Source organism: Notechis scutatus, chromosome 2 (genome assembly GCF_049901735.1).
Source record: "Notechis scutatus isolate UNSWTSFEM ecotype Mainland chromosome 2, rNotScu1.2, whole genome shotgun sequence".
Lineage (NCBI taxonomy): Eukaryota > Metazoa > Chordata > Lepidosauria > Squamata > Elapidae > Notechis > Notechis scutatus.
This window is the reverse complement of record NC_142010.1, coordinates 21,402,419-21,430,216: the sequence shown is the minus strand read 5'-3', so window position 1 is coordinate 21,430,216 and position 27,798 is coordinate 21,402,419. Positions and strand designations below refer to the sequence as shown.

The following is a 27,798-nucleotide window of genomic DNA, read 5'->3' as shown; positions in this document are numbered from 1 at the left end:
GTTGAGGGTATTTTTATCTCATATTGGACCAGTTGTTATGATTTTATGTGAATTGAAAGCCTTGGATCACCATCCCAGGAGAAGAAAATCTATTAACTATCCCAGTAGCGTGAAAGAGAGAAATGGATAATTTTGGCCCCAACTCATCTGCTTGAGAATTTCACAGATATGAACCAGTGGTGGGATTCAAAAAAATTTACTATTGGTTCTGGGGGCATGGCTTGGTGGGCATGGCAGGGGAAGGATACTGTAAAATCTCCATTCCCTCCCCACTCCAGGGGAAGGTTACTGCAAAATCTCATTCTCTCCCTAATCCACTAACCTGCTTTCCAGCTCCATTCTCCTGTGCAGGGCAACAAAAGAAGACCCAGCTGGGAATCGGGAGGCAGAGAATAGATGGGGGCAGTGCCAGTCAGAGGCGGTATTTGCCAGTTTGGAGAACTACTCAAAATTTCCGCTACTGGTTCTCCAGAACTGGTCAGAACCTGCTGAATACTAAATCTGATATGAACCTCCCCAATCATAATCAGCTAAATCTAACTTACAAAACTTGTTTCCTGTTGTGACCAATGAACCTCATCTTTTTATCATTTCATTTCATTGGATTCAGTCCAAACCTGAATGTAGATCCTGGTCAACAGAATAATTTATTCTTTGGTATTTAAAAGCAAGGAACAAGGCTATCAGCACTACAATCTCCAGTACTTGATGGCCTCTCTCTCCATTTTTATGGGGATACCAGATTGTAGAGGGAACCCCAAAGACCATAAGTTGTATCCTAAAAACTAATCATCCAGCATCCCTTAAAAAGTGTTCCATATTACAGCATCTGGAGGACACCTTGGTCAGCTATATTAAAGTCTTCCAGCTCATCAAAGAAAAGCATAAGGATTTTCTTTCCCACATTGACGTCTCAGTGAAGATCCACCTTGAAATTGTTCCTAAGCCTTTGGGATACACCTACCTTGTTGAGTAACTTTAGCCTTGAAATAGCATCTTGGCTGATAATAAGATTCTGTCTTTCAAAACTCCCCAGTTGCTCTTTGATGGGATCTTCCTTGGAGAGAATCAAGAAGCTCAAGATATTCAAATCTGCTGCTACATCTCCGTTTTCGTCCAAGTACAGTTTCCTCCATGAAAGATTGCAACATTCATTCTTCTTCAGAAAGGCATGGAACTAGAATGGGACATCCAAGGATTTTAAAAGCAGAAAGCTTTTTTTTTTTTTAATCTTTTCACATTTGAATCTTTCTTGCACAGTTGACTAACTTGCAAGTATGCTTAGATAGGAAAACAACTGAAAAAACATGGTTTAGCAATATTTGTCGACACAATACATATTGACAAAATAAATGTCAAAATTATTCAATTATAAAGGAATATTGTGGAGCAGGTCACAAATAAATTGAACAAATAAGAAATAAAAAGATTGTTTATAACCTACTTGAAAAACAGGGTGATGACTGGAAATTATGGATTTGTCAAAAAGAAAATTGCCAAGCTAACAGTGGGACAAAATGGTAAACTTGACCAGATGAATACCTATGGAGATTCTCAGTCGTTCAGGTCATGGTTGTCCCAAAGGTGCTTTTTCAAGAGGCAACTGGACTTTCTGGTTTTACTTTGAAGATGTTTCGCTTCTCATGCAAGAAGCTTCTTCATCTCTGATTGGATGGTGGGAAATGAAAGGATTCTGCAAGGAATATAAATTGTTCCATTCCTCCCATCCAGTCAGAGATGAAGAAGCTTCTTGGATGAGAAGTGAAATGTCTTCAAAGAAAAATGAGAAAGTCCAGTTGCCTCTTGAAAAAGCATCTTTGGGTTGACCAGATGAATTAATTTTATTATATTGAAAGGCTACATTAAATGAAACTTGAAAGTGTGAAAGCAGAATATCTATCAAAAAGAGGGCTGTGAAAATGTTTACAGATGCCTCACATCTTGGACATAAACTGTTTCAACTCCTTCCCTCAAAACGACACTATAGAGCACTGCACACCAGAACAACTAGATACAAGAACAGTTTTTTCCCGAACGCCATCACTCTGCTAAACAAATCATTCCCTCAACACTGTTCAACTATTTACAAAGTCTGCACTACTATTAATATCAATCCTCTCATCGTTCCTATTACCCGTCCCCTCCCACTTATGACTGTATGACTATAACTTTGTCGCTTGTATCCTTACAATCTATATTGACTGTTTCCTAATATGATTTGATTGCTTATTGTACCCTATGACTATTATTAAGTGTTGTACCTTATCATTCTTGATTAATGTACCTTGTCTGTTATGTATACAGAGAGCATTTGCACCAAGACAAATTCCTTATGTGTCCAATCACACTGGGCCAATAAAAGAATTCTATTCTATTCTATTCTATTCTATTCTATTCTATTCTATTCTATTCTATTCTATTCTATTCTATTCTATTCTATTCTATTCTATGGAGATTCTCAGTCATCCCAAGTCATGGTTGTCCCAAAGGTGCTTTTTTCAAGAGGCAACTGGACTTTCTAGTTTTTCTTTGAAGACGTTTCACTTCTCAGCTCAGAAAGTAGAAATCTCTCACCAACTACTTGTATGGCTTGATAAGTTAGGGAGTTAACCAGTGGTAGGATTTCAATAACAACCGGTTCTCTGGCTGGATAGGCGTGGCCTGTTGGTCATGTGACTGGTGGGTGACATCACTCATCACATCCAGCCCCACCTCCTGGCCACTTGCCTCAAAGGCAGAGGTAGGATTTGGCCAGTTGAAACTAATCCCACCACTGGCAGGCCCCATCCCCACCCATTTTTTGGCCTGTTTTTGGCCATTTTTAACCATTTTCAGGCCATTTTGGGGGCTGTTTTTGGCGCAAAAACTGGCCCAAAATGCGTCCAAAAATGGCATGGAAAACAGGCTGAAAAACTAGCAGGGGCAGGTCCAGCCAGTGGTGGGATTTGCCGGTTTGCTGAACTGCGCAGAATCTTAACTACCGGTTTGCCCAAACTGGTGTGAACCAACAGTAGCCCACCTCTGGAGTTAACTAGTTTTTTTTCTCTCCCCATTACTCCATTGCAGGATCCTCCCTCCCCATATCTCATATTTCCTAGCCAGCATCACATATCACACATGTGTTTAGTACATCACACACGTGTGCGATACTTATGAGTGTGATAAGATTTTCTTAGAAATTATTTAAAAATGCATACATCCTCTTAAACATTAGCAGTGTTTAATATCCAAACATATCTGTCATGGCACCTGCTCTTTTGAACATTATGCCTCAAGTGATTAGATTGGCCAATCCTGTTGTTTTCCCTATTTTTCCTTTGGATTCCTTCTAAAAAAGAACTAAGTCTGAGGGATTCTTGTCAGGAACATAGAAGAGAGAAGAATAAAAATGGAAGGGACCTTGGAGGTCTTCTAGTCCAACCCCCTACTCAAAGAGCAGACCCTATACCATTTCAGACAAATGGTCATCCAAATTTTTTAAAAAGTCTCCAGTGATGGAGCATCCACAATTTCTGAAGGCAAACTGTTCTATTGGTTGATTGCTCTTGTCATTAGGAAATTTCTCCTTAGTTCTAGACTGCTGTTCTCCTTGGTTTTTTTCCATCCATTTCCATCCATCCTCATACCTGCCATGGCTGCAGCCTCAGGGCCTCCGACATGTCTTTGCACTCCTTCCTTCTCCTCCTGGATCTGGAGGAATATGCGGCATTCAAGGTGTGAACCAGAGTCTTAATGACACTGTAAAAATGGTGGTTATATCGGACCTGGATACGATGCCTTTCCTCTTTGGTCTCCAGGGGTGCTTTCTGGGTGCATCTTCTCCGGCCTTTGACAGAAAAGATGTGCTTTGAAAACAAACATTGAAAAGACTGTTCTTCAAACTGGGGTTCAAAATAGAGATTAGATTCAATGAAATCATTTGGCCTTTTCTTTTCCTGGAAAACAAAGGTCCAAATACTATGGATGTATTTGAGAGGGCTGTTCTTTTTTATTTTATATGTCCCCAGGGTGGTCATAATCCAGACTTTCCCTTCAGTGGGTCCTGGTAAACCTTCAAGTGTTGAATGGAAAAGAGAAATTATGTCTAAAATGGGAGTATATTCTATGAAGTGAACAAAGACATTGACTTGTCTCCACTTGGAGATTGCATCCCTGAGGGGTGCTGTATTTCCAGTCATTGACAATCGTTGTGATATGACAACACAAATTCCATTCCTGTCAAGCATCGGAGTAAAAGTTCTCATGAAATGTTCTCCATTTTCTGTGTCTGAAGCAAAGAGGCCAATCAAGGTCCATCTGAAATAGAGGAGCAGTTGGACAATTCCTGGATAGTGGAATCCTATTATGGGGAACATCTGATGGAAAAATGGGAATTGATTTTTATCCCTCAGAGCCTCTGAAACAATTTTATCACTGATCTGAAAAATCAACAAAGAATCCCATGTCATATTTGGGATCACATCAAGGCCAAAATACATTTAATAAATCCAGCTTGGTTCTCATGAACATATTGTTGATTACTTAATAGTCTATGTCAGGATATAGAACATAAATTAGAGAATGTTAATCAAACTATACATACAATATAAATAGAATGAAATGTACAAATTAAGTAACAAAGAATAAGAATAAATCAGATTTCTGTGCCAATTCTACAATCAACTGCAGTCAGACTCACATGAGCAGATTTCAATTGAACTATTTTCTTCAAAGAAAGGGCCATGTCATAGATAAATTTTGAATTCTGATTGCACAGGAAATGTGTTATTTCAATAGAGAGCTAGTTTGATCTAGTGGTTAAGGTGCTTGCCTAGGCATCTTTTGACTTTGATTTATTAATAATCATAGAATTTCTATTACAGTCTGAGCAAGTCTTCTTAATAGTCTAAAAACAGCTTGCAAACGTTATAGTATCTTTGTCAGTATATAGCAAGGTTTTACTATATTTATTTAGTGCCTGAGACATTTGTATTTCAAGGTGGTTCAATAGCTTGGGTAAGTCATTAATATCTAAACTGAATAACAATAGATCAAGTAGGAGTGCAAATCCAACATATAAACCTCAAGACAACAAATCAGACAATGAGGATAGGGGTGGGTTTATTGAAACTTGGTGGGATGGAACCTGTCATTGGAATATATTAGAATAGGGGTCTCAAACTCAAAGCCCATGGGATGCATCCAGCCTGTGGGGTGCTTAAATTTGGCGCATGGAGCTGCCTTGGAAACAGGTAAGGACCAGCCCGCAATGCCTCTGCCAGTGAAAATGGAGCCATCATGGCCGAAAATGGGGCTCCACCTTCACTGGCAGAGGGCTAGCGAAACAAACTAAAAACAAAAGGAAGGAGAAATGTTTCCCCTGTTGCATTTGAGCATCCAAGAAGGGACAGGAAAGGATAAAGGAAAGAGGAAAGACAAAGAAAAGGAAGGAAAGTTGGGAAGAGAGCAAGGAAGGAAAAATAAGGAAAGAGGGAAAGGAAGAAGAAAGGATAATGAAGAGGGAAGGAAGGAAGGAAGGAAGGAAGGAAGGAAGGAAGGAAGGAAGGAAGGAAGGAAGAAAGAAAGAAAGAAAGAAAGAAAGAAAGAAAGAAAGAAAGAAAGAAAGAAAGAAAGAAAGAAAGAAAGAAAGAAAGAAAGAAAGAAAGAAAGAAAATTATAATGAGAGGGAGGGAGGGTCTGAGGGAAGTCCTGCCAGCACTTGGCCACCATAGGTGCTGCTGAGATGAGTGATGTTAAGCTGATTGTGCCCCTCACCTGGCCACACACACCCCAGCCCCCCCAGAGGTCAAGCACAACCCTGATGTGGCCCTCAATGAAATCGAGTTTAACACCCCTGTACTAGAAAGATATAACTTAGCAAAAAGAAACAAACCCAATAAAAGAGGAAGAGGCATTGCACTGTATGTAAAGAATTAGTACATCTCGACAGAAATACACAATACCAAGGATGGAAACCTTCTTGTGTGTCTAGCTCAGAGGATATATCTGCTTTCATCCTAGCCCCTTCCCCACTGTGTATCTCAATCCCCAACCGTGACATCTACAATGGCCATTGTGAAAAGCAGCTCTTGAATACCATAGAGAGGATATGGTTTGATCTATCACTCACCCACTATCACCCCACTCATTTTATCATATAGAGAAACACACACACACAAACCTGTGGGACTTTATAGGCACCTACTAATGTTGACATCTGGATAGAAATATCACTGGAAGCTCCATCAAGAAGAGCCAAAAGGTTATCTTCCCTTCCACAGCTGTAGTTGGGAACATTGGCTTCCCCAGTAGAGAGCATGTCCAGCAAGGCTTCTGAAGTAGCAAGTGTGTTAAAATAGTTGTCATGGATATTGTAGGCAAGAGTGAGATTGTGTAGGAGCTGGGGAGTCTTGTTCACCACTTGAATGGCGAAAATGAAGCGGAGAATTCTAGACTTATTAGTAGATAAACTACTGTAAAAAATATTCATGTTATCAGCAGAGCAGCAACACGATAGTTTTATATATTCACTGTATTCCTCTTTCTCCAAAATCCTATAGAGTCTTATTGATCAAAATCAGAGGCAAATGTATGCTCAAGAATCACTACATAATTTTTAGGAGTGTTGAGAAGGTGGGATGGAGAGTCTTCAACAGGGTTAATAGCCACAAATATATTTGCCGTAGTGCAAATTTTTATTTGTCTGATAACCAGGCTTCAAAAATCCTTCAATCATTAAGACCACAAAATCATTAGAATGACCACAAAAGGAAGAGGATGTTGCATAAATTACCCAGAAAAGAATATCTTAACAAAAACATCATCCTTTATTCCTATAAGGATCAGGCAATGAAGAGCAATGAACAACTATTAAAAAAATATGGAATTGGGCTGGGCAGGGGCAACTACAACCAGTTCAATAATTACTTTAAATAAAAGACAGTATTCAAGTGATGAACTCAGAATTGGATGGAGAGTGGAATGTAATCTGGACTTCTTTTAGCTTGCTTTCTGCCCCATGTTTGGAATTGAGTCACTTCTGCAAAATTAAAGAGGGAAGGGAAGCTATGGAAATGAAAATGATTCAAGAAATTAGATAAAGTCCTGTAATGCAGGAGCAAGCAAAATAAGAAGAAAAGAATGAGAGTGTTAGAACTGAAAATGGAGGGAATGAAACTCCATCACACTGAATGACTTACAGATGAGACTGTTTCTCAGGAGTCATATTGAAAGGCAATATTACATGCCGTATTTTTGTTGCCGTGGTGATGAAACTAAACAGATGGTCTCCTGGCCCGTAATAACTCCAGGGTTTTTCTCTATCCTGGTGCTCAAAATTCAGCAGGCACTTCATTCTAAGCTTCCCAGAGACTGCCTGGAACATCAGCAGCATCAGAAGCAGAAGCAGGAGCTCCATCATTCATAAGGTCCTGCTTCTACATAAGAACAAGAAGGAGAAGAATTTTTAAAAAGTCAAAACACTCTCATAAGAGGAAAATGCCAGTGGTTTTCCTGATTCAGAAGAAGACAACTGAGCTCCACTGAAAAAGGAGAGAAAGTACATTCAAGAGCAAAGTCTCTGCCTGTCTCAAAAGCTGAGCCTCATGCAGCATGACCTGAGGCATTTATCTTTTTCTGATGCAAGATCCATCTTGCTTCAGTCCGATGTTCAAAGGAAATTACTGCAAAAGTTAGCAGAAGAGGTCTCAAAGATGAGGATGATGATAATTACAGTGAGAATCAAGTTCTCCTCTGGAGTATCCAGAACTTCTTTGGGGGTAGGTTATTCTGAGCAAGGCTTCCTGAGACCGTAATTAAGCACACGCTTAGTCAAAATAACTCTTGTTTTATTTCAACGCTGGAATTATGTTCATTCCCAGCCCGTAATGAGTCCCAAACAGTCCCTTGAGATGAAGCACCCACCTTTATCTCCTTTGAATTGCTGCCAACAACTAAAGTGCTAAATTAACTGGGGGGAAAAACAACCAAAGTACAAAGTCCACACAGAGCTTCAAGGTTTAAACTGAACAGAGCGAACAACTTTGCTTCCTGCAAAGGTTTCTCTACCTTTGCACCTCCTTTATACCTTAGGGGAGGGGCAATCACCTCCAAGCCTTACTCCTGAGTTGCCCCTTTTGTCTCAGCTGCTCTTGCCTTCTAGCAGCTCTGCGCATAAGCACACTGGGAGCAGGCTCCCCGGGGTCCTCTGCTTCGCTGCTGCCAGGCTCCGGAAGCTCCGGAGTCAGCACCCCACCCCCTGGATATATATTCTCCAATGTGATGCATCCATAGCCAAGAGTCATTAATCATGCTCTCCAGTAATAATCTTGTGCACCAACAGCTTGGGCTGCCTAGCAATTATCTGAAGCATTTAAGGAATGCCCTACTTTCCCCCGCTCCCTTTCTGCTAGCAACTAAAAATACCAAAGAAGTATTTTTAGTTGACATTGGGCTCTGTACTAACTCCCTACCAAAGATATGATGTTTGATGTGTGGAAGCTAAAAATTCTCCTACTTTCCAGAACATCTATGAAGCATCTTAGTCATCCAGGCCATGGTTGTCCCAAAAATGCTTTTTCAAAAGGCAATTGGACTTTATTTTTCCTTGAAGACGTTTTGCTTCTCATTCAAACTGAAGAACTGAAGAAGTTTCTTAGATGGGAAGCAAAATATCTTCAAGGAAAAAACAAAGAAAGTCCTCTTGAAAAATCACCTTTGGGACTACTTTCCATGTAGAACATGCTTCAGGAGGCCCTTCAAAACATCAGAAGGCTAAGGGCCTTCTGGATCTATCCAGGAATCTCACTCCAGAGGGCAGGCAGTGCTACAGAGAAGGTGCCCAACAGTGGTCCCAATACTTGACATTGTTTCAACAAAGATATTTGGAGTGTTCCAAACCTAGTGGATGACATCACTAATGCAGAAATGATAGGAGACAGACTGTCCTTCAAGTAACCAGGTCCTATGCCATATAGGGCTTTATAGGTAGCAACCAGAGTCTTGAATCACATCCAGAATCAAACTGACAACCAATGGTGTGATAAAGCAGAGGTGTAATGTGAGAATACTGAGGCATCCTCCCATCATTGCCATTCTGGATCAGTTCAAACTTCTGGGTAATTTTCAAGAAGCCCCCCATGTACCCTGTTTCCCCAAAAATATGACCTACCCTGAAAGTAAGTCCTACCTTGATTTTTACACATGCACCCAATATAAGGCCTATTTCCCCCCCCCCAAAAAAAAAGCCCTAATTAAGATCCCACCCGCATCAGAATGCACAGGTAAAAATTAAGCTAGGGTGGGGAATGGGGGATGGAGCTACCCTATCCTTACCTTTGGACAGTTGTAGCCAGGCCTCGCACACCCCGACACCTGCCTTGCTGGCCCATTTCTTCTGCAGCTGGCAAGACTGGCAAGGCTTTCCTGAAGGTCTCTGACAGCAAAAAGGGGGCGACGCACGCAAGTGAGGTTAGTCAGTGGAGGGCATCCCCCACAAATAAGACCTGGTGCCTTTTTTTGGTGGCAAAATATATATATATATAAGACAGGTTCTTATTTTCGCGGCAACATGGTAGAGTGTGTAGTGGTCTTGACATGAGGAGACCAGAATATCAGTGACTGTCTGAAGGGTTCTCTGATTTAGGAAAGAGCACAACTGGTTTCTCAAATGGAGTTGTGGAAAGGCTCTTCAGGCCACACCTAGCAAGGGGCTGAGTTCAGAAATACTTACATATTGTGCACCATCTGTCAACCCTGAAGATGACATATGTGTAGCCATATTTTATTCTAGGTTGGTTTTTTTTGTATTCTTTTCTTAGCTTCTTTAGACTTTCTGCAAAGGAATTTAATGGTATTTCTGGCTCACCACTCTCTAGCTGTTGAAAGCGGGGAGTTATAGAGATAAAGGGAAATGTTATGTCTAGCTGGCATTCTTTCCTGTGGGAACAGAGAAGATGCCTGCAGCTGGAAGAAGGTGGAGTTTGGAGTCACTAGACTGATGGACTGAGAATGTATTGGAGATTGTGACTCTGGGGGGAAAGTTTCAAATTTTTGCTTTTTACTGGATGTAATTCTGGAATCTAACCAGAATCAGAATTACACCAAGTTCTTGCCAATTTGATGTGTTCCCAATAAACAGACTTTAAAGACAAGATGGATGCCTTGGATTTTATTTCAGGGGACATGGAGGCTTGACACCATCCCTGATAGGGCCACCTCATCAAAAGTCAGAAACGGACTGTTTGGAATGGAACAACTCACCACTGCCAATTCACCATGGCCAATTTGCTGTGAACAGCTCACTACAGCCAATTCACTGTGGGACAACACACCATGGCCACTTTGTCATGAGACAACTGGGACAGTTTGTCACAGGACAATTCAACAAATGTATTTAATTTTTTAATTTTTTAAATAATTAAATGTAACATAACACAATGTAACACAATTAAGTGGTGGCAAACCTATGGCAAGCATATGTGCCCTATGCATACACCCAGCCCCCGTGCATGCACCCCACCCACCCACACATGCATCCCAACCGACCCCCAAGCATGTGCCCTGCCTCCTGAGCATGCAAGGCAGAAACCTGAAAACCAGCTGGCAGCGGGAGGCGCGAGCACATGCATGACAGAGCTGAGCTGGGCTGATGGTGCATGTGCACACAGAGAGAGCTATGCATGCCACCTGTGGCACATGTTCCATAGGTTCACCACCACTGTACAGTCACGTTACTCTGAGTTATCATTGTTTCTCAGGATGGAGGCATGCTGTTTCTGAGTGATGGAGACAAGACACTAAGTTGAAAGACATAAGAAGTTAATTCCTTAGTGTTCAACTACTTTTTTCCCACATCACTTTCTGCAAATGTCCTGACAAGAAGGACCACAACCACTACTGAATAATACTCCCAGCAGTGTATCTCTGATTTTTCACTAGCACATGGAATCCCAAAGACATTCAAATTCCCAGAGAAGTTATTTCTCACTGTAATTATCACCACACTGGTCTTTAACACCTTTTCTACTCCTTCTCCAGTTATTGCCTTTGATGCATACATCAAACTGAAGCAACATGGAAGGGATCTTGTATTAGAAAACAATAAATGCTTCTGTTCTTCCTTGTTCTTTTGTCTCCTTTCCTGGTGAAGCTTGAATTGTCTCTGAATCAGGAAAGCCACTAGCATTTCCATCTTGTGAGAGTGCTTTGAATTCTTCTAAATCTGCTTCATGTTCTTGTTTAGAAACAGAAAGGGGATTGATTCAGCCATCTAAATAGCAATAGCAATAGCACTTAGACTTATATACTGCTTTATAGTGCTTTACAGCCCTCTAGGCAGTTTACAAAGTCAGCCTATTGCCCCCAACAATTTGGGCCCTCATTTTACCCACCTTGGAAGGATGGAAGGCTGAGTCAATCTTGAGCCTGGTGAGCTTGGAACTGCCAAATTGCAGACAGCTGGCAGTCAGCAGAAGTAGCCTGCAATACAGCACACTAACCACTGCGTCACTGTGGCTCACATTATGGATCTTCTGCTTCTGATGCTGCTAGTATTCCAACCAGTCTATGGGAAGCTTGGAATGAAGTGCCCTCTGAGTTTGAAGCACCAAGATGGAAAAAGACCATGGAGTTATTACAAGCCAGGAGACCATCTCATTAGTATAGTCCTCACTGCAACAACAATATCCCGTTCAGCATTGCCTTTCAACATGGCTCCTTATAAACAGTCCAAGACGTAAGTCATTCAGTGTGATGGAGTAGCACTCCTTTCATTTACAGTTCTTTTCATCATATTTCATGTAATCCTATATATATTGCAGGACCTGACTAACTTCTTGAATTGTTTTGATTACGATGCTTTCCCTCTTTTGTCTTTTTTGTGGAAGAGACTGAAATCCCAAGATGGGGCAGAAAGATATTTTTTTAAAATCCAGATTATCCCCTCAATCCAATCATTTGTTTAAAGTGGTTATTGAAATGTTTGTAGATGCTTCTGCTCAGCCCATTTACATATTGTAAGAATACAGGTTGGGATTCTTTTTACTGTTGCTTTTCTTTGCCAGCTATGAAACATCCTCTTCTTTCTATGATGGTTCTTTAACGATTTAATGACTTTGGAGTCTAGTTATTGGACAAATAAAAATCAGCACTTCTACAATTAATGACATATTTGTCACTACTAAATCTGGTGGATGAGTATCTCCATCCCATCTTCTCAACTTTCCTAGAAAATGAATGATAATGGGTGTCTATGCCATGGCTTTTGGATTAAAATTGACTTAAGACTCAATAGGTTTCTGGAGAAAAAGAGGAACAAATAAATAAAAATAGTTTGGTTTTGATGTTTGATTATTTTGATGATGATGATGCTAACATGAATGTTTTTTACAGTAAATTATCTACTGATCAGTCTAGAATTCTATGCTTCATTTCTGCCATTCAAGTGGTGAACAAGAATCCCCAGCTCCTGCACAATCTCACTCTTGGCTACAACATTCATGACAACTATTTGAACACCCTTGGTACTTCAGATGCCTTGCTAGACATGCTCTCTACTGGAGAAGCCAATGTTCCCAACTACAGCTGTGGAAGGAATGACAGCCTTTTGGCTCTTCTTGATGGAGCTAACAGTGACATCTCTATCCAGATGTCAACATTAGTAGGCATGTACAAAATTGCACAGGTTTGTGTTTGTGTGTAAGTTGCTCTATCTGGTAAAGTGAGCAGGGTAGCATTGGGTGAATGACAAATCCATCCATAACATCTCTATGAAATTTAAGAACTGCTTTCCACTATGACCATTGTATTGTCATTGATAGGGATTGAGATCCACAGTGGGCAGACAGCAGGGATCAAAGCAGTTCGATTCTCTTATGACACCATCCCCATTGCTTCATGGTCTTCTGCTGTAATACTTGTGAAGGTGAGGAAAGGCTCTTTAGAATAGAATAGAATACTTTATTGGGCAAGTGTGATTGGACACACAAGGAATCCTATTGTTGATCTTATACGTATCCATGTATTCATAACTATGTTTTTTTACTTACACCTATTATCTTGTAAGCAATTGACAAACCAAAATAAATAAATAAATTTGTCTTGGTGCATATGCTCTCAGTGTAAATAAAAGAAAGATACAGATAATCAGAGTTGGAAGGGACCTTGTAGGTCATCTAGTCCAACCCCCCGCCCAAGCAGGAGACCCTACACCATTTCTGACAAATGGCAGTCCAATCTCTTCTTGAAAGTCTCAACTGATAGTGCTCCCACAACTTCCGAGGACAAGCTGTTCCATTGGTTGATTGTTCTCACTGTCAGAAAGTTTCTCCTTGTTTCCAGGTTAAATCTCTCCTTGTTCAGAACAGGATCACAAATATTGGAAGACCGCTATCATGTCTCCCTTGGTCCTTCTCTTTACTAGTCTAGCCAAGCCCAGTTCCTGCAAACGTTCGTTGTATGTTTTAACCTCCAATCCCCTAATCATCCTGGTTGCTCTTCTCTGTACTTTTTCTAGAGTCTCAACATCTTTTTTATAATGTGGTGACCAAAACTGGATGCAGTAGTCTAGGTGTGGTCTTACTAAGGCTTTATAGAGTGGTATTAGTACCCTTGATCTTGACTGTATCCCTCTGTTAATATAACTTAGGATTGCATTAGTTTTTTTGGCAGCTGCTGCACACTGCTGGCTCATATTTAGCTGGTTGTCCACTAAGACACCAAGATCCCTCTCACAGTTACTGCTATTGAGCCTGGTTTCACCCAGTCTATATGTGTACTTTTGGTTTTTCTTACCTAAGTGTAGGACTTTACTTTTCTCTATATTGAATTTCATTTTATTAGATATGTCCCAGTGTTCTAGTCTGTCAAGATCCATCTGGATCTTAAGCTTATCTTCTTGGGTGTTAGCTATTCCTGCCGGCTTAGTTACATTCATCAAGAGTCAAGAATCATAAAGTGCAACCCTTAATAATAGTCATAGGGTACAATAAGCAATCAAATCATACTAGGAAACAATCAATAAAAATCATTAGGATACAAGCAGCAAGGTTTTATTTATTTAGTTTATTTATTTATTTGTCAAGTAATTATAAGATAACAGGTATAAATACTTATAAACATAGTTATGGATACATGAAATGGATACATATAAGAAAAAAACAGTAGGGCAGGGGCAGTAGGCACGTTGTGAAATATTTCTGGACTTTCTCAAATGTATTAATATCAGATACATAATGCAGGTTCCAGACCAATGAGCTGTATTCAAGTATTGGTCTAGCAAATGTTTTGTATGCTCTAGTTAGTAGTGTGATATTGCCGGAGAAAAAGCTATGCAGGATTAGGTTAACAACTCTTAATGCATTTTTGCCTATGTAGTTACAGTGGGCTCTAGCACTTAGATCATTAGTATTTAGTATTTTAGTATTTATTTGATTTGTCAATCGCTTACAAGATATAGGTATAAGAATAAACATAGTTTTGAATACATGAGATAGATACTTATAAGAAAAATAAAAAGAAACAATAGGACAAGGACGGTAGGCACGATTTGTGTGCTTATGCACGCCCCCTACAGGCCTCTTAGGAACGGGGTGAGGTCAATAGCAGACAGTCTAAGGTTAAAGTTTTTGAGGCTTGGGGAAGAAACCACAGAGTCAGGTAGAGTATTCCAAACATTGACCACTCTGTTGCTGAAGTCGTATTTCCTGCAGTCAATTTTGGTGTGGTTAACCTTGAGTTTGTATCTATTGTGTGCTCTTGTATTGTTATAATTGAAGCTGAAATCATCATTTGCAGGTAGGACATTGCAATGTATGATTTTATATACTATACTTAGATCGGACCGGAAGCGGCGTAGTTCTAGGTTTTCTAGGTCTAGAGTTTCAAATCTGGTGGCATAAGGTATTCTGCAATGAGTAGAGGAGCGGAGAACTCTTCTTGTGGAATATTTTTGGACTTTTTCAATTGTGTTAATATCAGATACATGCTATGGGTTCCAGACTGATGAGCTGTATTCAAGTATAGGTCTAGCAAATGTTTTGTATGCTCTAGTTAGTAGTGTGATATTACCAGAGAAGAAGCTATGTAGGACTAGTTTAACAACTCTTAATGCCTTTTTGGCTATGTAGTTACAGTGGGCTCTAGCACTTAGATCATTAGAGATGAGTACTCCAAGGTCCTTGACAAAGTTTGGATCCTCAACAAGGTCTTGATTATTTAGCTTGTATTTTATTTTCTGATTTAAGTACTCTGTCCTTAACAGAGTTTGGATCATCAACAAGGTCTTGACTATTCAGCTTGTATTTTATTTTATTTTCTTTCTCTTTTTTTGCCAATATGTAAGACAGAGCATTTATTTGTTTAGTGGGAGGAGGTGGGTGAATGGAAGCATGGGAGGATTAATAGTAATAGTAATGCAGACTTAATAAATAGTTTGACAGTGTTGAGGGAATTATTTGTTTAGCAGAGTGATGACGTTCGGGGGAAAACTGTTCTTGTGTCTAGTTGTTCTTTGTCCAATCATAGTCTTCTGTACAAAAGGATGGTGTATCAGTGATATTTTGTATTGCAAAACTAATATTTTCAATGATAAACAAACCCAGGTTCTTGAAAAGAACCCAATGGATTCTTATCTATAGATAAGTGTCTTGTGCACTTATAGTTATCACTAACCATTTTATTAACCTGGGAAAATTATAATGCTCAGTAATAATCATAGGAGATTCTTTATTTCAAGATTAACTTTATTCCTCACACTGTCTCAGTGATACCCTAGCCATTAATACAAATCCATGATCAACTGAGACTAGAAAGTATGTAGTCAACAAATATGAATATATGTAATCCTCAACTTACAACTACAATAGAATCCAAAATTTATGTTTGCTAAGTGAGAAATTTGTCAATTGAGTTTTGCCCCATTTTATGACTTTTCTTCCCACATTTCTTAAGTGAATCACTGCAGTTCTCAAATTAGTAACACCATTGTTAAGTGTTTGTGAAGTTCCTGAGTTAGATGATGTAACACATGTGTTATTTGAATGTCAATTGTATTAGAAAGAGAGGGATCAGTATCTTGAATGAAAGACCTTATATTAAGGACAATATCTTCCCCATGCAGTCAGAATTCAATGACCTACAAGGTCCCTTCCAATTCTGTTAATCTGTAAATTGGAACTAAAAGTTTAAATGAGATTTACATACGTGGTTCTGATTGTGGTAAATATTAGGGGTAATACAGAAGCTTGATTTGCATTCTGTATTCTGATACTTTTTAAATGAAATTGTTCCTTTATTCTATTTTATATACACCCTTATTAATGTTCTATGTTTCATATTGTCAGATCATGTATAATGTCAGGGGTGGGACCCTAGGGTAACTTTCTATATGCGATTTTCATGCCTATTGCTTCAGATCTTGTATTCTTCTGATGCTACTATGTCAATTTTCTGTAAAACAATGGAGTCTAAGGTTGTCTTTCTTGGATTTTGAATGGAGCCTCACCTGACATTGTACGAGATCTGAAGCAATAGGCACAAAAATCGCATATAGAAAGTTATCCCAGGGTCCCACCCCCAATAGTTCAAACTGGCCATCCAATCTGAGATGTGTATAATGTCATGTGGGGCATCTTCAGCGGGTGTTTCACACATCTGGTATGCCAAGATGGTTGACCTTGGCTTAGGTAGATAAGGGGCTACATCTGCGCAGTAAGCAAGCAAGCATAGCCAAGAAAACATCCCAATTTTTACATTTCACCAACTTAAATCTCCAGCACCCTTCCCCCCCCCCATGAAATATAATTATTCTTCCCTCCCCCCGTTTGTATGGCAGCTGGAAAGATAAACAGAAAAAGGATACTTGGAGGCTGACACATATTTTGTATCTTGATATGGCCTAATAGCCAATCAACAATCAACTATTCTAATATGCTCAGGAGAGCCAAGTTAGGTTTATTTTTTTAAAAACCCTAACATTTTGGACTTGATCTGATTCCAAATATAAATACGGCATTCTTCATTGCTTTTTCTAGATCAGTTATGCAACTACTTCAGAAGAACTGAATGATAAAAGTCAATTCCCTTTTTTCCACCGGACGGTCCCCAAAGAAGGGATCCACTACCCAGGAATTGTCCAATTGCTCCTCCATTTCAGGTGGACCTTGATTGGTCTGTTTGCTCCAAATGTAGAGAATGGAGAAAAATTCATGAGGACTTTTGCCCCTCTGCTTATCAGGAATGGTATTTGCGTTGTTATATCACAACAAATTTCAACAACTGCACCTATAGAATCCCTCAGGGATGCCATCTCTAACTGGAGACAAGTCAATGTCTTTGTTCATTTCATAGAATATGTTTCCCTTTTGGGCAGAATTCTTCCTTTCCATTTGACACTTATGCGTTTGCCAGGACCCATTGAAGGGAAAGTCTGGATTATGACAGTCTTGGGGGGATTTTCAATGAGAAAACACAAGCTTTTCAAATATCTCCATAGTATTTGGACCTTTGCTTTTCAGGAGAAAAAAAGACCAAGAGATCATGACTTTTATCCCGAATTCTTTGTAGAACCCAAATTTCAAGATCGGTCTTTTCGCTGTCTTTTTTCAAAGCACTTTTTTTCTGTGAAAGGCCGGAGAAGATGCATCCAGAAATTCCCACTGGAGACCCAAGAGAAATGGAACAGGAACAGGATCACAAATAAGCACCGGGTTTACACTGTCATTAAGACTCTGGCCCATGCCTTGAACACTGCCTATTCCTCCAGATCAAGGAGGAGAAGGAAGAAGGGCAATCAGAGTTTTGGATATCCAAGGCTGCAATCATGGGAGGTACGGAATCCCAATAAGGATCCATAAAATGGAGTTCCTTTTGACAAGGAATCCAAGGAGAAAGGAGGGAACCAACTCAAGTTTCTTATGCTATAAAAGACCCACAGGTTTGGGCAATCTAATTCCAGCTAAGATAGGATAGGATAGGATAGGATAGGATAGGATAGGATAGGATAGGATAGGATAGGATAGGATAGGATAATATGGTAAGGTAGGGTAGGGTGGGGTAGGAAAGATAGATGAAGAGAAGGGAAGGGAAGGGAAGGGAAGGGAAGGGAAGGGAAGAGAAGAGAAGAGAAGAGAAGAGAAGAGAAGAGAAGAGAAGAGAAGAGAAGAGAAGAGAAGAGAAGAGAAGAGAAGAGAAGAGAAGAGAAGAGAAGAGATGATATAAGATGGTAAGGTAGGGTAGGGTAAAGTAGGGTAGATAAGATGAGATGAGGAGAGGAGAGGAGCAGAGAGGAGAGGAGAGGATAGGATAAGGTAAAGTAAGGTAAGGTAGGGTAGGGTAGGGTAGGGTAGGGAAAATAGATGAAGAGAAGAGAAGATCCTTTATTGACATTTTTTTCTGTGGGCACAATGGCACACATTAAAAATGACATTCTGTTACCTGCTCTCAAAAGTGTACACATACATAACACACATATAGACATGTTATACACACACACACACATACACACACACACACCCTAACATATAAATACAATTAAATATTAATTACTGTCCCAAGCAGTGGGTACCATGACAGATATAATTTAATATCAAAGTATATTTTGCTAGTTTATAGAGTATATATTTATTTTAAATATATTTATGGGCCTGTGATTAGCATTGTAGAATTTTACCTTCATATATATGAAGTATGTCCTGAGACCAGCTAGCACAACCTCTCCTAATAAAGAATACTTATAGCTCAGGGTTGACATGAGGAGTCCTAGGTGCTCTCTGAGCTTCCTTATTTTCTTGCAGACATTTCATTACCCAAACTAGGTAATATCAGTGCTAGTAAGGTGTGCAGTTTGCTGTCAGTTTATATTCTGGTGTCTTGCCTGTCTGTGTGGGTGGGGACAACAGCCTTAGAGATTCTTTGGTTGGGCTGTTTATTGATGGCTGTTTAGCAGTTTCTTGATTGAGGTATTGCTTACTTGACAATACCTTAGAGCAGGGGTCCCCAACCACCGGTCCGTGGACCGGTACCGGTCCGCGGAACAAGTCCTACCGGGCCGCTGGCTTGCTGGGCGCCGCCATCTTTTTGATGAAAAAGTGCTTCCGGTGAGCTTTTCCGGTAGAAAGCTCACCGGAAGCACGTTTTCATCAAAAAGATGGCGGCGCAGCGCTCGGTGAGCTTTTCCGGTAGAAAGCTCACCGAAGCACATTTTCATCAAAAAGATGGCGCCAGCGCTTCTGGTGAGCTTTTCCGGGTAGAAAGCCATTTCTACCGGAAAAGCTCACCGAGCGCTGCGCCGCTCATTTGATGAAAAAGCTTCCGGTGAGGTCACCGGAAGCACTTTTTCATCAAAAAGATGGCGGCGCCCAGCTGATGCCAGTACCGGGCCGCGGCGCCCAGCTGATGCCGGTACCGGGCGCGGCGTAAAAGGTTGGGGATCACTGCCTTAGAGTATACCTGTGCTGATCTGGGTGCTGATTGCTGGTAAAGAAGTGCTGAAGTCTTTTGGGTTTTTTTTGGACTGGGTGATAACCTCTTTTGCATAGTCTATAGATCAGTGGTGGCTAACCTTTTTGGGCTTCTGTGCCAAAAATTGCATGCATGTTAGCACACACGTACTCATGTGCCAACACCCAGAATGCAATGCACACACCCCACGCCCCCTGCACATGCATGTGCAATCCCACCGCCACCCCCTTACCTGGACTGCGCTTCACAGCTGATTTTTCTGCTGGTTTGAGGCCTTTTCCGGCCTCCCAGAGGCTTGGAAAAAGCCTCTGCAAGGCTTTTCAGGACGAATAGGTCCATTTCGTAACTTCCTGTAATACTGGAAGTGACGAAACGGGCATATTATTCGTCCTGAAAAGCCTTGCAGAGGCTTTTTCCAAGCCTCTGGGAGGCCGAAAAAGGCCTCAAACCAGCAGAAAAATCAGCTGTGAGGTGCACACATGCACAGTGAGGTAAGTTTGCCTGCGGCTCGTGTACCAACACAAATGGCTCTGCGTGCCACTTGTGGCATGCATGCCATAGGTTCGCCATCGCAGCTATAGATGTTGTTAATGTCCATGTGTGTATTGATGGCTGACTTGTCAGTGTGCCAGGCTTCTATAAATTCCCTGACATTTTTGGACTTGGCTTGGTCTAGGATGGTCACATTTTCCTGACTGAAACTATGGTTAAATCTGTCAACTCTGCCTCTCTGCAGGAATCCCAGTTAAAGCTTTTCTGATTGATGGCTGCTCAATCTTTGAATTAAACCATTCAGTAAAGGAGAGACTGAATGTCTCTGGTTGATTGGCCCAGCTCTAAAATGGTTCATACTTCAAACAATTTTTTTAAACTCATTCAGTTAGAATCCCCTCTCTTGTAAGTTCATTTTTCCAGGTTCAACACTCTAGAATAAGTGAATGGATCGTAACCTTCTGAGAAATATTCTTCAGTTATTAGATGAGTGTGGTATTCTCAATTCTCCAAATAAGAGATTGTTAGTTGAAAAAGATGCTCTCATATTTGTTATTTTCAGCTCTTGTAGATTGACATGGCTCGTCTCTTTGTTGTCTTTCCTCAAAAAAATATCAGATGCTCCTTTGAGCTCTTTCTTGGTTTCTTTGCCATTACTTAAATAGAACCCAGGTTTCGTGCAAGTGCGGTATCTGCATGGGGACTTTGTACTTGAGTTGAGATCTCCCCAAAACAGAATGTGTAGGCCTGAGATTCTTATGGGTTCTGTTTATCTAGTCTTACAATATATACATCAGTTCACTTTTCATGTTTCCTATCTGGTTTATTTGGTAAAAGATTTACCTGAGAAGTTTCTTCTTGAAAAATCTATGCCTTCTGGATTGTTGACTGTTATTGTTGTTTTCTTAATTTTTTTATTTGCTTGTTTGAACCAGGATGATTAAGGGACTAGAGACTAAAGCATGAAGAATGGTTACAGGAACTGGGCATGGCTGGTCTAGTGAAGAGAAGGATCAGGGGAGACATGATAGCAGTCTTCCAATATTTGAGGGGCTGCCACAGAGAGGAGGGAATCAAGCTATTTTCTGTAGGCCAGACAAGAAATATTGGATGGAAACTGAACAAGGAGAGATTCAACCTGGAAAAAAGGAGAAACTTTCTGACAGTGAGAACAATCAACCAATGGAACAGCTTGCCCTCAGAAGTTGTGGGAGCGTCATAACTTGAGTCTTTCAAGAAGAGATTGGACTGCTGTTTGTCAGAAATGGTGTAGGGTCTCCTGCTTGGGCAGGGGGTTGGACTAGATGACCTACAAGGTCCTTCCAACTCTGTTAATCTGAATCTGATTGATTTTTGACTTGGTTTAGCATTTTTCCTACCTTTTTCCTGCCTATAATTTTTGTCAGTTGCATTTTGTTGATATGTATTTGTCAAATTTGATGAAACTTTGTCACTTTTGAAGATCATGGTGACACTTGTGCTCCAAACTAAGTATATTTACAATATAGAAGGAAGATTCAAATGTGAAGACACCACGTGGAATAAGAAACAATGTTTCCTGCTTTTAAATTTTCTGCATGTTTTGATTCTAGTTCCATCCATTTCTGGAGAAGAATGAATTTTGCAATCTATCCCAACAAAAACTGTACTTAGACCAAAATGGAGATGTAGCAGCAGATCTGAACATCCTGAGCTTGGTGATTCTCCCAAAGGAGGATCCTATCAAAGAACAACTGGGAAGTTTTGAAAGACAGAAACTTACCATCAACCAAGATGGTATTTCAAGGCTGATGTTCCTCAACAAGGTATGGGAAATATTGTTGTATTGTCTGTTTTCCAAAGCTGTAGGACCCATTTTATTATGCTTTAGGACATAGATCATGACCCTTCTGTGTCCCTCTACAATCTGGTATCTCCATTAAATTTCTGAAAGAGGCCTTCAAGTGCTGGGAATTATTTGATACCTTCAGATTTGCTTGATTCTTGAAATAGCAAAGGAGGCAATTCTGTTGACTTCTGCTTCAACTTGAGCTGGTTAATGAAAATGTCCATTGAGAGGGCAGGTCGATATTGATGTTTTTAAGCAGCCCAGATTTTGCCAGCGTAACCTGTTCCTTTCTTTTAACCCACCAAGATACAGCAGTAGGCCTTCTTCTTCTAGGAAGCAGGTCCAAATTCACATGATTATGGTTTGGATATGAACTAATGCCAAAGAAAAACCCTTCTTGATATCAGAAGTTATGAGGGACAATTTCAAAGAAAATGCTATTTAGGTTTCTCCTTTCCCAATGGTGCTTTTTCATGAGTCAACCGGATTTCCTTGTTTTTTTCCTTGAAGACATTTTGCTTCTCATTCAAAAAGCTTCTTCGGCTCTGACTGGATGGTGGGGAATGGAAGGATCCAGAACCACCATCCAGTCAGAGGTGAAGAAGCTTCTTGGATGAGAAGCGAAACATCGTCAAACAAAAAACAAGAAAGTCCAGCCGCCTCTTGAAAAAAAAACCCTTTAGGACAACCATGACCTGAATGACTGAGAATCTCCATAGACCTTGGGTTTGTCCTTTGGCTTAAATGAGAGGACTTCACCTGAAAATCCCTTGAATGCAATTGTTTCTCTTGATTGTTAGCTACTTTAAGTCTCTCTAGGCAAAAAGGACATTCCAGATTTAACAAATAATATATGTGGATCTGCATGTCCACTGATTAATTATAAACCTCTTGTAGAAAAGAGTTTTTTGGATACTAAGCTGGACTTCATAAATATCCCTTATTGACTTGTACTCATGTCCCATGTGCTACAGTAAAAGATGTCCAACTTATCCTTTTAGAGGTTCTAATGACCTCATCTCTACCTCATCTTACTACAGTTCTAGAAACCAGGCATTCAATTTTGGTTTTAGTTGAACAGTATGGCAGCCATATAAATTGAAGAAATAAATATACAAATAAATAAAAAGCATTCACGCCTTTAAGTTTGATGGTCCTAATTTATAAGGATTTTTTTTCACTTGTATTTTAACTGGAAGACTATTTTGGGCTGTTTTCAAAGGGGAGCAGCTTTGCAACATTTCATGTCATAAAGAATCTTCCAGATCCTACTAGTCAGACATTTCTTTCTTTAACACAGTTGTATTCTAATTTAACAAATCTAATAAAACAAAACTTAAAATGTGAATAGATCATAGCACTTTAAAAATCATGGATCTATGAACAAAGAACTTCAAACTGGGCAAGTTTAAGACTTGGGGACTTCAACTCCCCAAATTCCTGAGCTAACATGACTGGAGGAGGAATTCTGGGAGTTGAAGTCCACAAGTCTTAAAGCTGTCAAGTTTGAAGACCCCTGATCTATGAAGAATGGGGGAATATGGGTTAATACACCCATGAGGAAGAATCCACTGGCTGTCACTTAATGCTTAAATATTTCTCAATTTCAACCCTCCAGGCTTTATTAAATTGAAAAAGACCTTTATTGCTATGTAGTACACCAGAAGAAAAAGAGAGGAACTAAATGAAGAATCTGCCAGTAGTTATATTTCCTACATCTGTTATGAATGAGTTAATAATTTCATATTTACATAAGTGAATCCCAGAGACTACTTGGCTAATGTTCATTCTACTTCCATTTTCCATAAATGTGAGCCCTAACACATTTTCTTTGGCATTTCTTGCTTTCCTGCTTAGTCTCTGCCTCAGTCCAAATGTGTGGAAAGTTGTCATCCTGGATTTGTGAAGCAAGCTCGGGATGGAGACCCAATTTGCTGCTATGACTGTGTTCCTTGTCCGGCGGGGACTATCTCCACTTGGGAAGGTGGTAACGTCTGTTGTGGCTTGTCAGCCACTGGCCCCTCCAATGGCCGAATCAGAGAAGGAGAAGGCATGGGAGTCAGGGTCAGCAATCAAGGAAACCTGGGAGCTCCAAGGGGGAAGAGGGAATGGAGCTGGCAGAGAGAGAGAGAGGTGGAGCCTGGGCCATCAGCCCTCAGATGGAGAGTCAACAGCTCCCAGGTCTGGAGCTGATTGATGAAGAAGAGGAAGAACAGCTAGGTCCAGTGCCTGATGCACAGCTATACAGAAGGCAGAGGAGAGGAGAGCAGTGGAAATCCATGGGCCAATCCTGGGGAAAGAAGAGCCACTGCTGCTAGCAAGGCCCCACCCTAGCTCTGGGGATAAAAGGCAGGGGGTGGAGATGAATAGGTGTGGCAGACAACTATTGTACCCTATAACTATCATTAAGTGTTGTACGTTATGATTCTTGATTCTTAATGAATGTATCTTTTCTTTATGTATACTGAGAGTATTTACACCAAGACAAATTCCTTATGTGTCCAATCACACTTGGCCAATATTCTATTCTATTCTATTCTATTCTATTCTATTCTATTCCATTCTATTCTATTCTATTCTATTCTATTCCATTCCATTCCATTCCATTCCATTCCATTCCATTCCATACCATTCCATTCCATTCCATTCTATTCTATTCATCTTCTGGCCAGATAGACTTATTAGCCTGCGAGATAAACTTTTTGCCAGGGCTGCTGACATTCCTAATAAAGGAATTTTTTGAGTTCACGCCAGAGGGTTTGTCATGTTTGTAGAGCTGGGTTGGAACAGCAACAAAGAAAAGAGCAGATTTTGTGGAGGTGGATTCACCCTCAGTATTGTCATGAAAATGCAAGACAGATTTTCATAAAAGACAGATTGAAGCTCAACTCTTTTCTTGTTTTCAAACTGTGCCATTCCTTATCTAAAGTAAAGGAAAGACTTTGAAGGAGGGAATGAATAGAGGTAGGAGGACATGATAGGTTAGAGAAAACATTTCTGCTTTTAGTTTTGATGTGTCATTCCAGATTTCCCTCTCTAAGAACATCACAGTGTTTTGAGAGAAATTTTCCTAGGTCTAACTCTTAGAAGAATTTTTGAAATGTGTTCTATATGGATCTCCCCTTGAGGATCAATAGGAAGGTATCACTGGTCCACAATGAAGTGGTGTGGACAATTATGGGTGAACCTCATTACACCTATATTACTCAGTAGCCATTTCAGATTATTTATAGGGCTAACTTTCTCTGGCAGCCAACCAGTTTTTACAAAAGAAACATTCTCTGGATTCAGTATGTTAATAAGTGCCATCTGGCAGGATCCAAGATGTTTGTTTAGATTATTGTTTACCTTTAAGAATATAGGTTCCTATGCAGGTTTTCCACATTACTTCAAGTCCTAGGTCTTCCCCAATTACATAGTCTAGATAGATAAATAGATAGATAGATGATAGATAGATATAGATAGATAGATAGATAGATAGATAGATAGATAGATAGATAGATATAGATATAGATATAGATATAGATATAGATATAGATGATATAGATATAGATGATATAGATATAGATATAGATATAGATATAGATATAGATATAGATATAGATATGATATAGATATAGATATAGATATAATATAGATATAGATATAGATATAGATATAATATAGATATAGATATAGATATAGATATAGATGTTCCTGTCAGGATTCCAAGTAATAAATCCATTGCAAGCAAAAACTCCAAGGCGAGTGAATTATTCAAAGAATAGCTTTATTGGAAATATCATATTGGCACATATCTGGTGAAAACTAACTCTGAAGGGCCCCTTGGTTTTCACCTAATTAAAAATAAAAGTTTTTCCCTCAACCGTAAACAGTCAGCCACATGGCCCAATCGCTGCAGTGTCCGCTGGTCTGGTGACATCACTCCTCCTTCTCTCGGCCAGGTGTGAGAACATCCTTGGTTCCCAGGGGAAAGTCTTGAGAAAGTATTTTATTTTGACTACACAAGCCCAGCTATCTCTAATCCCCCCCTCCCTATCCCTCACTCCAGTGTGGAAAGACTGAAGCTCCAAGATGGCTTCACTCAGTTCAGCTTCAAATCAATCAAATCGAATCAAACCCTTATTGTCAATGCACAACATGTACAATGAAATTGAATAATTTCAGGGTTGACAGTTCACCTTATCTTTTTTTTCTGTGGAGATATTAAGAAATGCATCTTGGAAAATGCTCCTGCAATTATTTGCTGTTGTCCGAAGAAGGTATGGCTTGAAAAGGGCAGAATATTAAATAAATATTGCTTTTTTGTTTTTTCAGATACAAAAAAGTGCACCAAGTGCCCAGATAATCAACATCCAAATGAGGACCGAATCAAATGTATCCCCAAAATTATAACCTTCCTGACTTATGAAGAACCTCTGGGTATCATCCTGGTCTCCTTTGTGCTATTTTGGTTCCTAACTACAGGGCTTGTTTTAATCATATTCACACAGTATCTAGAAACTCCCATTGTGAAAGCCAACAACAGGGACCTCTCTTACATCCTCTTGGTCTCCCTCTTGCTTTGCTTCTTGTCTCCTTTTCTCTTCATTGGTCAACCAAGGAAAGCCACTTGCCTTCTCCGACAAACAATTTTCAGCATCATCTTCTCAGTTGCCATTTCTTCTCTCTTGGCTAAAACCATCATGGTGGTGCTGGCTTTCCTGGCCACAAAGCCAGGAAACAAAATGAAGAGATGGTTGAGGAAGAGCTTGACCAACTTCATCATCCTTTCTTGTTCTTCTGTCCAAATTATCATCTGCTTCTCCTGGCTAGGAGTTTCTCCCCCATTCCCTGATTCTGACTTTCAGTCCCAGCCTGGAGCAATCATTCTGCAATGCAATGAAGGGTCTGTTGTCATGTTCCACATCACTCTCTGCTACTTAGGCTTCCTGGCTGCTATCTGCTTCATGGTGGCTTTCCTGGCCAAGAATCTTCCTGGGACCTTTAATGAAGCCAAGCTGATCACCTTCAGCATGCTGGTCTTCTGCAGTGTCTGGGTGACTTTTGTGCCCACCTACCTAAGCACCAAAGGGAAATACATGGTGGCTGTGCAGGTTTTCTCCATCTTGGCCTCCAGTGCCGGTCTGCTGGTCTGCATCTTCATCCCCAAGTGCTACATTATCATTCTGAGGCCAGACCTGAATATAAAGGAACAACTTACGGCCAGAAAAAATGTGTGACACAGGAATTTCAACTCTCAACATGTTGCAGCAGACCAAAGTTATTAAATGACAATGAGTGGAAATTGGCACTGTCTGGTAAAGCACTATAGTCTTGTTAAGGCTGATAGTCTAGGTGAAGGACATATTTGTTCAGCATCCATTGTAAATCACTGTTCTCGTACATCCAATATACGCTGTCGTCAATCTTTTTTTTTAAACAAATTTTATTCAGTTTTTCACATTAAAAACAAAAATCTCTTTTTAGTGGACAACATATTTCCAGGTCATCACCTTTACATGCAAATATGACAGCAATTATACATTCATATATGCATACTTAATTCTATTATTACCTTTTCCATTCCAAATTTGCAGTAAGGAGAGAAACAAACACATTAATTCTAGCCTCTTTCATTAATCTCAATCGAAACATCTTTTTGTTTCATTTCAATTATTTCAAATATAATCCTTTAATATTTATTTTAAAAATAAAGATAAACAATATGTGTTTGAATAATAATAATAATAATAATAATAATAATAATAATAATAATAGTAATAATAATAATAATAATAAAAAGTTACCAATCTCTCCTTGCTTTTAATAGTCTATATTAACTTATTAATTTAGTTGGTTCTTTAGTCTGTCATATTCCCTTTCCATCTCTAAAAAAAAAACACAAGTATAGGTTTCCCCCCCTTTTACTGCTTTGAGTGTGACACATCAATGATTAAAATATATCTTTATTCCCTCATCTTGATTCCCAATAAACCATTATTTTTAAGAAGTTACAATAATAATCATTACATCTTTTCATTTGGATTCCGCAGCATATT

The 27,798-nt window shown here is 39.8% G+C and overlaps 2 protein-coding genes across 2 annotated transcripts; one reads left to right on the top strand and one right to left on the bottom strand.

The window, feature by feature from the left end:
- Nucleotides 1–913: 913 nt before the first annotated feature.
- LOC148131912 (vomeronasal type-2 receptor 26-like) lies at nucleotides 914–6,501 on the bottom strand. The gene is made up of 3 exons (XM_087958869.1): nucleotides 6,161–6,501; nucleotides 3,627–4,418; nucleotides 914–1,177 (listed from the first exon to the last, which is right to left on the bottom strand). Exons 1-3 carry the CDS (start codon nucleotides 6,467–6,469, stop codon nucleotides 914–916), a joined length of 1,365 nt encoding a protein of 454 aa, XP_087814995.1. The 5' UTR covers nucleotides 6,470–6,501.
- A 4,991-nt stretch (nucleotides 6,502–11,492) lies between these two features.
- LOC148131911 (vomeronasal type-2 receptor 26-like) lies at nucleotides 11,493–26,979 on the top strand. The gene is made up of 6 exons (XM_087958868.1): nucleotides 11,493–11,713; nucleotides 12,370–12,661; nucleotides 17,010–17,804; nucleotides 21,522–21,734; nucleotides 23,615–23,741; nucleotides 26,075–26,979. Exons 1-6 carry the CDS (start codon nucleotides 11,502–11,504, stop codon nucleotides 26,977–26,979), a joined length of 2,544 nt encoding a protein of 847 aa, XP_087814994.1. The 5' UTR covers nucleotides 11,493–11,501.
- Nucleotides 26,980–27,798: the final 819 nt, after the last annotated feature.